Here is a 12,443-nt window from a genome sequence, read left to right on the forward strand (position 1 = left end):
AGCGGCCTTCACCCGCGAGGCTTTCGGGGTTCATTCTTGGAGGCCTTGCAAAGAAGAAGGACAAGAGTCGAGAATTCAAAACATATCACTTGAGTCAAATTAAAGGACGATGGTTAGAAGCTCACAATGAGCCAAGCCCCAGTACTGAAGGATGGAGTTATACTCCACTTCAAATCTATGTATCTCTTGATACCACGGAATGGATTTGATCTTCCCGATGGCCGCCTCGTCTTCTCTTGATAAGGGAAGGCCTCGGTTACTCTCGGAAGAAGAAGTAAACCTCCTCCAGGTGGTTGGGAAGTTAAGATCTGATGGAGGCACTCGACAGAAAAAGTATCGTTCGCGCCATCTTTTGTGGTTAGAAGGGCAAGTTCCTTTGACAAGGATGCTGCCCCTCCAATCAAGTTCAGCCTTATTGCGTTTGGACAGAAAAACCCATCCGAGAGGATGGGAGATAGAAAGAACATGAAAATGTACAAAGAGAGAAAGAGATGGCGTAATGCCAAGCTCAAAACACAAACCCAAGAAGCCGACGATGAGATGCCGGCTATTGGGGAGGAGCATTCGGGACAAATGTTCCAGTGATTCGAGCTGCGGAGAACAAAGGATTAAAAAAGGGAAAGCGAACCCCGCTTTCCGGTGCATCTATATACGAGAGAAAATTCACCCGAAAGGGATGAATCAACCCTCTCATCGGGGTGGGGAGCCCTAACTGATATGAGGGAGGAAGATCAAAATCTTCGACAGCTGAAAGAAGGGTTTCCTCATTGTAAATGGAGGGAACAGAGCCAAGTCCACCACTGGACCCGGAGGTTTGAGGCTGCCTAGAAAACTCGACAATCTTGGAAGATCCAGACTCGAGAAGGACAGGAGAAGTTTCGGTTTTTCTTTTGAAACCTTTTTGAGAAACTTCAACAAACTCGCGCCAGAGGACAGTTAGGGTTTTGTTATCACTATCCGACTGTTCGGGAGCAGGAGAAGCAAAAGCATCACTGCTATTACCAACACTGGGTACTAAAGAAGCCCTATCGTCCGCCATTACTCGTTTCAGTAAACTACAAAAAGAAAAATACCAGTAAACTTACTGATTCAGTGAGACGGAAGCTTGAAGGTAGGAAGGCGCGAAGCAGACAACAAAGGTTCAAATTCCAGACAGGAAGAATGAAACCTACGAAGACAACGAACCGCTTTTAAAACTCCCGCATGAGTGTTCGGGAATCTGAACGATTGAGATTGATTCAAAATCAGCGATCAAGATTGAAAGACGTTTTGAAAGTTTGAACTCACGATCCGAAATAGGCGTTCGGAAATCGTCGCTTGGATGACGTGAGCCACGACAGATCAACTGCAAGGAGATATGTGGCCTTACACTCACAATGCTCGAGGAAAAGTGACCACCGCATTAAATGTGATATGACATTTAATGAAGCACGCAGAGATTATCACCTGACGACGAACCCAGTTAAAACCCAAGCCCTCGGGATCGACCGAATGCTTGGTCTGGGGGGCTCGTGATATGGAGAGTTTATGATCTGACCGGGTTCATACCTGGTCTGACCCTCGACCCCGGTCAAGATGGAGAGAACCGACTCGCTCCCGAGCGAACCGGATCCAGAAGATGGCTTGCTGAAGAAGAAAGCTTATTCGGCCACAAGCGTGCCCTAATCCTACTTATGGATTAGGGTAATCACCCTAATGATGGCAGACTCGATTTGACGGCTGTGGATAATCATTATTGAAGGGATAAACATCGTATAACCTAAAGGTTATCTCAGGAGTCCTCTACTAGCCCAAACAAGTAGAAGTCTATTGCTCAACGGATCTCACTGATAAGATCCAGCGACTACCCGAAGAAGGCTCAAGTGCATCCAACGAAGGAGATTCGAAGGTACACTCTATATAAACCTCACTACCATACAAGGTGAGGGGATCGAAAAAGAATACTATCTGAGACTCAGGTTCAGATACATACTGATAGACCTAAACTATCAGCGATCTGCTATCTAGATCACCTTTCCCAGTTCTTCATTCCTTGGGGGGGGGGGGGGGGGGGGGGGGGTTTTGGGGGATTAAGTTCATCAACTGACTTAGCCTTCGGAGGTGGACTCCCGACCCTAGCGGTCGGGCCACATCTGACGCTTTCGTTTTGCAGGACATCACCCGGAGATCCAAGGGCTGAGCAGATTTTGGACGCATCATTATCAATATTAAAAGGGTAAATATCACTTACCTCCCCTCTTAGCTGGATAAATAGCACTTACACCCCCTCTTAGTTGAATAATATCACTTACCTCCCCTCTTACTTAGCAAATATATCAAACACCTCTCCTCTATTAACTTTCTCAATTAAATTTAACTTTTACCGTTAAATATTTTTTCTAAAATCTCAAACTACCATTGGTTAAATTTTTTTTTTTATTTTAAAACCTAAATTACCGTAATCACCCTAACAATTAAAATACTAAATTACCCTCAATTAAAATAATTGTTAAAAACCAAAACACCATAGTTAAAATTCAATTTATCTTTAATTATTAAAAGCCTAACATACCCTTTTTTTTTATCAAACAACTAAAAACACCCAAAATAGTAGTACGTGTTTAATTTTATGAACATACCCTTTTTTTTAATTGTATTTTTTATTTTACTTGATAGTAGTACGTGTTTTTTTAATTGTTTGATAATTTAAAAATGAAAAAAAAGGTATATTGGGTTTTTAATAATTAAAGATAATTTGGATTTTAACTATGGTGTTTTAATTTTTAACAATTATTTTACTTGAGGGTAATTTAGTATTTTAACTATTAGGGTGATTACAGTGATTTAGGGTTTAAAATAAAAAATATTTTTAGTCAAGGGTAGTTTGGGGTTTTAGAAAAATATTTAACAGTAAATGTTAAATTTAATCAAGAAAGTTAATAGAGAGGAGGTGTTTGATATATTTGCTAGGTAAGAGGGGAGGTAAGTGATATTATCCAACCAAGAGGGGGTGTAAGTGCTATTTGTCCAGCTAAGAAGGGAGGTAAGTTACATTTACTCATTATTAAAATGAATCTCGAACATCAACAAAGGGTATAAACACATTGGCGCCCCCAATATTAGAAACAATTTTAAAAGTGTTATAAATAATATTTATTATGGATGTCCATTACCCCAAAGAGATTGTACTTCCAATTGAAGATCTCAATTACCTCAAGATGCAATATTGGTGAAGATCACAACCATCTCATTACACAATATTGGCAGTCAATATTTCCATTCTATGCACCTTCTATCTTGAGCGGCAATCTATCTTTCCATATCAAGAATATCTTATTGTGTGCAAGAATCATATATTGTATTTCCATATAAGAGTAGATGCTCCTTCTACTATAAATATGTAATGCACTCAACTGAATGAATTAGTTCTGATTGAACTCATCTTGTCTTTTTTCTTTGTATCTAATATATTTTCTCTCAGTATAATATGTGTCACAGCATATAAGAGAATATTCACATTCTTCATCAAAATGAAACAAAATATATTAAAAGATATATAGAAAATCAATAAAAAAAAATTATAGAAAAAAATATATTAAATTTAAGATAAACTAACATATGAGATGAGATTTGAAGAGAAAAGAATTACATAATCAAATCTTCAACTATTATCTTCAAAGAAATTTGCAGCATCTAGATATGTAGTATTTGTGAGGCCATCAAAATCATTTCTTTTATAGGCAAAAATTGCTCAAGTATCATGATTTTGGAAAATCTAATTTATCTCCACATTATTTTTATTTCTTTAATTAAGGCTTGACAAAGCTTAATTAAATATTGTGGAGTATGATAGATACATGTCTAATGGCTTTCATACCACATTGGTAACAAATATTATCTTCACTCCTTGAATTGTTATATTGAGAATCCTTATTATTCTCTTATTTATTTCCATAATAATGACAGTAATTATTCCGTCTTTTGTCTCATCCTCTTCCACATTCATGACCATAATTTTAATTTTGCCTTCTTTCAGACATATCATGAATTGTTGCATTCACTTCAGGGAATGGAACAGAACCAATAAGACAAGCTTCATGACTTTTCATTAATAGTCCATTATTTTACTCAGCCACAAATAGGCATGATATCATTCAGAGTATTTCTTAAAACTCCTTTTACAATATTACTATTGTAACAACAAATCTGAAACTTGAAAATTTGCTGGGATATTTTCATGAATAATATTTTCTCCTTATAATTTCAAAAGAGAATTAATTTAAAAAACTACAGAACTGTATTTATTTATAGTTTCAAATCTTGCAGTTTCAAATCTTGCAACTTCATGTGCATCTGCAGAACTGTATTTATTTACAGTTTTAAATCTTGCAACTTCATGTGCATCTGCAGAACTGTATTCATTTACAGTTTCAAATCTTGCAATTTCAAGTGCATCTGCAGAACTGTACTTATTTACAGTTTCAAATCTTGCAACTTCATGTGCATTTGTAGAACTGTATTCATTTACAGTTTCAAATCTTGCAACTTCAGGTGCATTTAACAATATTTGTGGTGCAAAGCTAGCAACCACTATATACAATAAATAAAACCACAATCGTTAAAGCAACATAATATCCTATTATTTGATTGATTCTTAGATTCAATAAAACACATACCTTTTTATCATGATGCACTTACATTTCAAGATGGATAAGGTAAACTCCATTGTTTACAAAATCGTGCGAGGAGGTCGATCATTCTTTTCACTTTGGAATAGAAAACATAATGATACATAGTCTGCTGTCTTTCTTCTCAAAACGCAATACTTCGAGCGGAATCGTGCTGATAACGTGTTATAAAATAAAGAGAAAATATATTAGATACAAAGAAGAAAGACAAGATGAGTTCAATCAGAACTAATTCATTCAGTTGAGTGCATTACATATTTATAGTAGAAGGAGCATCTACTCTTATATGGAAATACAATATATGATTCTTGGTAAGGTTTTTAATGAGGCAGCTACCAATATATATTATTTAGATATGTATACTCTTTTTCCTTCACTAAGATTTTTTTTCCACAGGGTTTTTCTTAGTAAGGTTTTAACGAGGTACATTATCTATTGATGGACATCCAAGGGGGAGTGTTATAAATAATATTTATTATGGATGTCCATTACCCCAAAGAGATTGTACTTCCAATTGAAGATCTCAATTACCTCAAGATGCAATATTAGTGAAGATCACAACCATCTCATTACACAATATTGGCAGTCAATATTTCCATTCTATGCACCTTCTATCTTGAGCGGCAATCTATCTTTCCATATCAAGAATATCTTATTGTGTGCAAGAATCATATATTTTATTTCCATATAAGAGTAGATGCTCCTTCTACTATAAATATGTAATGCACTCAACTGAATGAATTAGTTCTGATTGAACTCATCTTGTCTTTTTTCTTTGTATCTAATATATTTTCTCTTTATTTTATAACAAAAAGTAAATATGAATGATATATATGTCATTCTTATTTTCTATCTAATGATTATAGTTAAAATCTAATTTTTAGGAAGAAATAATTAATTCCAATTACAAGAAACAATTAATTTTCAATTATAAACTAACTCATGATCCCTAAATTTGTCCCACAACTAAAGGGAAAACTTGAATTTTTTCTTCTCCCACAATCAAGTATTTTTATTTATCTCTCTCTTTTTCGATTTATTTTCTCCCTTTGTCTCTCGATTTTTTTCTTTCACCCTTTCTTTTTTCCTTTTTGTTTTAAATGTTGAATATGATTTTTTTCTTTCACCCTTTCTTTTTTCCTTTTTGTTTTAAATGTTGAATATGTATGAGTTAAAGCATCGTTTCTTACTGTTTTTCTAATTTTAATTATTTATTTTTATTTGTGATTTATGTGTGATAGCATATTTTTAATACACCAAATCAAATTCAAATTTTAAATCAAACCCAACCAAATACGAACTTTATTCTAGAATTCAAAACACAATAGAATAAGAGAGTTGGTATTGTAAAGTTATTATAATTGAAATTATGTAAGATTGTTATAACTAGAAACAAATTAGTAATTAAATTATGTAAGATTGATTGAAATTATAATTGGAAACAAATGTGTAATTGAAATTATAAAGTAACATTGACTAAATCTATAAGGTAATATTTATCTCCTTCTAATATAATATTATTCACAAAAAATAAAACTTGACCGATACCCCTACAAATGTGGTCGAAATTCGGCAATCTCAACCACATTTCGGGGTTTCAATGGTGCGAAAGTCCTTGTGTCGGTGACATTTCGTACCTTAACACCCCCCCCCCCAATGTTGAATTGTAGGTCTGCCCGAGAACATCAATACAAAGAGTAAGAATAGTGAAAGAGTCTACATGCAAAAATAGTTTTGTATCAATAAAATTCAAGTGACAATAGTAATGAAGCCAAACTGCAAGAGTATATTTGTCAGGCATGATCGAATGCTTATTCCTGTAAATTGCTCTTAAAACAAGATTAAATGAATAAACCGACGGCATAGGCCGTAACTTGAGCATTTCATCAAACAAATCCGACTCATCTTCATTGCTAACATCACTTGACTGAAACAAATCTGTCATACAAGCTTCAAACTCGATGACCTTATCAGGTATAGAGTTGAATGATTTGAGAATCTATGTTAAATCATATCATAATATTATACTACTATTATAAGAGCATGAACTCAAAGAAAATGGCTATATTTTATTTCTTTCAATATTGTTATCCATTCAATTCATTGAACCATTAAACGTCCAAAATGGTCATTTTCAGTCATAAGTAGAATATATTAATATTAACTCTTATTAATAGATAATATTAATTGAAAGTGTAGTAATTATTATTAGTTGATCATTTTACCTAAAAACCTCAAAGAAAAATCTGATTTTAATTAACATATTACAATTAAAAAAATAAATTATGTAATGACTTAAGAGAAGGAAAAAAATAATCTAATTATATTCAATATATCTCCTCATAATATTTTATTCTTTAAAAAAAATAGTTCTCCTGCATCGATATGAAAATGAAAAGATAACAATGCAAACCACATGCATGTTCAAATGAACCTATCAAGTATCAATACCTTGAATGATAGCATTTTATGGACCAAACTTAATACGAGACCGAATCTTCTATCCCGACAGATTAAGGATTGTACTTTCTTTACATCATTTCATCATATATATAAGAAGGGGGGAAAGTAGGATTTGGATCACCACACAATGTTAGTGTAGCCTATCTGTAAATATTGAAAACAAAAAATATTAGAAGTAAAATTTTAGTAGACTCCTATTGGCCCCTCCCCCGACTATGAGAATCAAAAGTGTCGGGGGAGCATATTATTCTCCCCTTGACATTGAGCTGATGTAGACTCGAAAAAATGGAACATAAATGGGTCATCCTTTTAAATGTATAGGGATAAAAATGTGAAAGAAATGCAATCCTCTCCTCAAAGTGGATGATCCTCAAGGGTTTGCTGCGTAGTTAATGCAAAGCAGCATGCAACAAACTGTCGAATGGCGCCCATCTTGTTTTGATTAAATCCCGACCGCTGAAATTGAACATGTGCTCTTAGATTCACTTAAATGGTTTCCATGATTGAAATTCAACCAAAACAAGATGCACGCCATCTAACCGTCCGCTGCAGAGTGCCCTGCATTATGTCATGGGAATGAAGTGAAACAAGATCCATGATCTCAACTCCTCAATATGGTCTACCAAAAAAAAAAAAAAACTTCTCCTCCTTAATATGGGTGTGCCAGTAGTAGTAGTAGACCTGTCTATCACAGGTTGTAGGCTTAGTAAAGAAAGATTTGAAGTGCCAACCCATCACGAGCTCATAATTTCCAAATAAGTAGGAACAAAAACCGAAATTCATTAATGTAAAGCTTTTGCATTGGGGTCTAAATTCTAAAATCAAAATTCTGATTTCTTGTTTTGGTCACCCACGACTACGACACCAGGAACGTGGGCAAGTTCATAAATGGGAAGTACCAGAAGAGAGCGTCCAGGTTCATCTGAGGTTCATACTATGCTCTTAACTGTTTAAGACCAGATGATAGCTTTATTGGAGTGCTAATAACAGAAAATCACAGTCAGTCTGTGTTAACAGTGATATCTGACCTGCTCGCACTTACTAATTAAGACCCAAAACTAGTAACTAACTAACAAGGGAGAAATGCAGTAGAGCCCAACCCTTCCTGTCCATTCCTTATTTTGTCTCTCTGTATCTTCACGTATCTACTACTTTTCTTCTTTACTTTTTAACCTCTACCATGTTGATTCCATGGCGAATCACTAATCCCTCTCTCTCTCTCTCTCTTTGTGTGTGTTTAGATGGGAACCAATTGAAATACATTTTACAGTTTTTGGGTTTTCCCTTCTGCAATCACTCTATATAAAGGGTTTCAGCAAGAGTTATACACGGTTGGGCTTACATTTGTTTTGTGGTGGTTTTTTCTCAGGGTTTTAAGGTATCATGTAGAATCCATGGTTATGGATTATTGTTCATTGAGGATGTTAATATCTCTGTAATGACAGGCTCTGTGTTTTATATGTCATTTGATCATAAACATGAAAACATGAAAAAGGAAAGAAAATTTATATGAATCAGTGGATGAATTTCATCACTTGCAGTAGTATGTGGACTTTGAGATTTCTAATTTCTTCGTTGGTTGTAGTTTTGGATTCCTGGGCTTACTGGAGTAAAACTATTATTAAAACTTCTGGTTTTTTAGGATATATTCTCTTATTCTCTGGGGTAGTATGGTTTTTCTTCCTAGTTAAATCCTGTGCCTTCTTTAAGAAAATAGTAGTTTGGGTTGTCACCCCAGGAAAAACAGTATTTGATTAGAACACAATGGATTGTGATTGTCTGAGTGAGAGTCAATTCTCCATTTCTAATGTTCTTTTGTTTCTTTTCCTCTGAATGTATGTAATGCTTTTCTGGTTTTGCTGCTGGTCTGCTTGTTGTATTGTAGTTGAATGCCACAGTAAGTAAGTTTCTAAATGACATTCTAATCATAACCCTTGACACTAAAAGAATTTCTGTAGTATTAGAAGATGCTCTCTTACAATTATTTCTGCTACATATGTCATTCTACTGATAATGGGGTTCTTAAGATCTTGCAGAAATATAGCAAAACAGGGTACTTACACATCAGCTTGAGAAAACAAGCAATGGAAGTTGATGATATATATACAGGAGATGGAACAACAGATATACATAAAAATCCAGCAATCAAGAAAGACACTGGAAGATGGAAGGCTTGTTACTTCATTCTTGGTATGGTTCTTTGTCAACAATTCGTCATGGTCTTCTGATTAATCTGAGTTCCTTAATCATTTTGTTCTTTTGTCACAGGAAACGAATGCTGCGAAAGGTTAGCATACTATGGTATGAGCACTAATCTGGTGATCTATCTCAAGACCCAACTCCATCAAGGAAATGTCGCTGCATCAAATAACATAACAAATTGGACTGGAACATGTTATTTTACTCCCTTGCTTGGAGCCTTCATAGCTGATGCCTACCTGGGAAGATATTGGACAATTGCCAGTTTCTCTATTCTGTACTTTTTGGTAAGAATGATTCAAACACAGACCTTTCATATGGTTTGGATTCTAAAGTAAACTCAACTAGAACATGATACAGGGTCCATCCTTACCATCAGATTTGGTATTTGTCAAGCCTTTTGAGGGCAAAGGCAGCACATTAATGTCATAGAAGTCTTTCTTAAGCTAAGAATTTTGGACGGTCTGGTTTAGAATCAGCATTTCAAATCTAGTGACATTGATTTTGAAGACTCTCGTGTTCACTCTTTTTCCTTATTAATCATCATCACTGACTCAAAACATTGATATGATTTCACTTGCTTGTAGGGGATGTCACTGTTAACATTGTCTGCAAGTGTACCTGGACTAAAGCCATCTTGCAACAATGATGGTGTTTACCACCCTACACAGTCTCAAGTTGGGATCTTCTTTCTGTCAATTTACCTCATTGCTCTTGGGACTGGTGGAATCAAACCATGTGTTTCCTCCTTTGGAGCAGATCAGTTTGATGAAACTGATGAGAATGAGAAGAAAAAGAAGAGCTCCTTCTTCAATTACTTTTACGTTTCAATCAATATTGGTGCTCTTATTGCTTCCTCAGTGCTGGTTTATATTCAAATGAATGTTGGCTGGGGATGGGGTTTTGGTGTCCCAGCTGCAGCCATGGCTATTGCAGTCATCAGTTTCTTCACAGGTACCCGTTTGTTCCGCCATCAGAGGCCTGGAGGCAGCCCCTTGACAAGAATTTTCCAGGTCGTAGTTGCTTCCTTCAGGAAAGTCAATGTAAAAGTTCCTTCAGATGAGTCCCTTCTCTTTGAGACTGCTGACCAGGAATCAGCTATCAAAGGAAGCCGTAAACTTGATCATACAAAGGCAATGAGGTAAGTTCATTCAGAGTTGAAGCTTTGAAACCTCCTTAAGTTCCATGTTATGTTTAATCCTCAGCAGAACCCTTGATAAACTCATACACGACTTCTCTGTCTTTCTCTATTGTGTTTGTCTTTCTTTCTTTCCCTGTTTTGCCTCTTACTCCATGTCTAATGTCATGGATAGACTAATTAAAGTTTCTCTTCTAAATCCAAATTAGTTTCCCATCATTAACTGTAGCTGCAGTTTTGTATTACCAAGCAGAGCAATATCTATTTAGTGTAGATATTATATGCTTCTCCTTTATCTAATTTCAATTCTCTTTAATTAGTTTCCTTGACAAGGCTGCTGTGGAGGAACCAGAGGACCACATCGAAGGCTCGGTAAACCCATGGCGACTCTGCACAATAACCCAAGTGGAAGAGCTCAAATCCCTGATTAGACTACTCCCTATATGGGCTTGTGGAATCATCTTGTCAACTGTCTATGGTCAAATGAACACCATGTTTGTTCTGCAAGGGAACACCATGGATCCCCATATTGGTCCCAATTTCAAGATCCCTGCAGCATCACTCTCCATCGTTGACACACTCAGTGTCATTTTCTGGGCTCCAGTTTATGATCGAATTATTGTTCCAGTTGCAAGAAAGTATACTGGCCATAAGAATGGATTCACACAGTTGCAGAGGATGGGAATTGGTCTTGTCATCTCCATTTTTGCAATGCTGTCTGCAGGAATTACCGAGGTAGCACGGTTGAATATGATAAAGAAATATAACTACTATGACCTTGAGATCCTACCTATGTCCATCTTCTGGCAGATTCCACTATACTTCCTCATGGGATGTGCAGAGGTTTTCACCTTCATTGGGCAATTGGAGTTCTTCTATGATCAAGCACCAGATGCAATGAGGAGCATGTGTTCTGCTCTATCACTCACAGCCATGGCTGTGGGCAGCTACCTAAGCACTCTGCTTGTTACTGTCATTACAGACCTAACCACTACCAATGGCAGACTTGGTTGGATACCAAATAATCTCAACCGCGGGCACCTCGACTACTTCTACTGGGTTTTGACAGGCCTCAGCATTGTTAACTTTCTGGTCTACCTCTGGATCTCTAAATGGTATACCTACAAGAAGGTAGCCGGTTCTTCTTGATAATTTGTGTGTAAACCCATCTATTAAATGAATCAATTTAGCTGATAGTTAAAAGTGGATTGGTAGTAGTTCTGAGTAGAGTGGATTGGTAGTAGCTCTGTTTCTACTCAGAAATGAGGTAATCTGTAACTAGTTAATACACAATTTGCACAAGCATTTTAATGAATTCACCATTCCCTAAACATGGCTTAAATAACCCTTTTATGAAGATTCCTGACTAACAAATTTAGTTACAAAAATGAAACACTGTGATTGAAATCAAGCAAAGTGCTTCTACTACATCTTCTGCATCCATCAAGGTTCTCCGCTTTGGCTTTGAGCTTCTTTACAGGTTTGCTCACACGCTAGCTTGCAATTAGGCAAGCAACGCTCAATGCAGACACTTGCTCCATGACACTGTTTTACACATACTGGCTTGCAACTCGGCATGCACCTATTGACACAGGTGCTATGATCAGCTCTATTGTCTGCTTGAACAATTGCTAATATCATTACCAGATAGATGAAGAGAGTTGCAGAAGCTACCTTTTTCCAATCCATCTTTTTTCCTCAGATCTTCTAGACAACACCCAAACAACAATCAGATCAGTAGGTTATAAAAGCTGGGATTTAAACTGTAAGTTACATGTTTTGTCGAAGTGGTTGGGCTACCATGAAACTAAAAGTCAAATCAGTTTACCAAAACAAACAAAATAGAGTATCATCAAGAACTCTCTGGTTCAGACTGAAAAGAAATAATAAAATTGATTAAAAACCAATGAAGTTTTGACTACCTTTCTTCCAGGACTCTTGAGAGCTTGTTGTTATGTATAATCTGAATTTTTGTA

At 35.9% G+C, this 12,443-nt stretch overlaps 1 protein-coding gene across 1 annotated transcript; it reads left to right on the forward strand.

Annotated features, from left to right (window-relative positions):
- Positions 1-9,214: 9,214 nt before the first annotated feature.
- LOC149023907 (protein NRT1/ PTR FAMILY 8.1-like) lies at positions 9,215-11,616 on the forward strand. The gene is made up of 4 exons (XM_089142863.1): positions 9,215-9,320; positions 9,399-9,616; positions 9,917-10,470; positions 10,788-11,616. The coding sequence occupies exons 1-4, from the start codon at positions 9,215-9,217 to the stop codon at positions 11,614-11,616; spliced, it is 1,707 nt and encodes a 568-aa protein (XP_088998989.1).
- Positions 11,617-12,443: the final 827 nt, after the last annotated feature.

The sequence above is a fragment of the Hakea prostrata genome, chromosome 2 (genome assembly GCF_041222555.1).
Source record: "Hakea prostrata isolate BN-2017 chromosome 2, UWA_Hpros_2, whole genome shotgun sequence".
Lineage (NCBI taxonomy): Eukaryota > Viridiplantae > Streptophyta > Magnoliopsida > Proteales > Proteaceae > Hakea > Hakea prostrata.

What these genes read in the sequence shown, in the direction of transcription:
- LOC149023907 (XM_089142863.1), top strand. Translation starts at nt 9,215, where the DNA reads ATGGAAGTTGATGATATATATACAGGAGATGGAACAACAGATATACAT. An exon ending in GGCTTGTTACTTCATTCTTG is followed by an intron (nt 9,321 to 9,398) that starts GTATGGTTCTTT and finishes CTTTTGTCACAG; the next exon opens with GAAACGAATGCTGCGAAAGG. An exon ending in TCTCTATTCTGTACTTTTTG is followed by an intron (nt 9,617 to 9,916) that starts GTAAGAATGATT and finishes ACTTGCTTGTAG; the next exon opens with GGGATGTCACTGTTAACATT.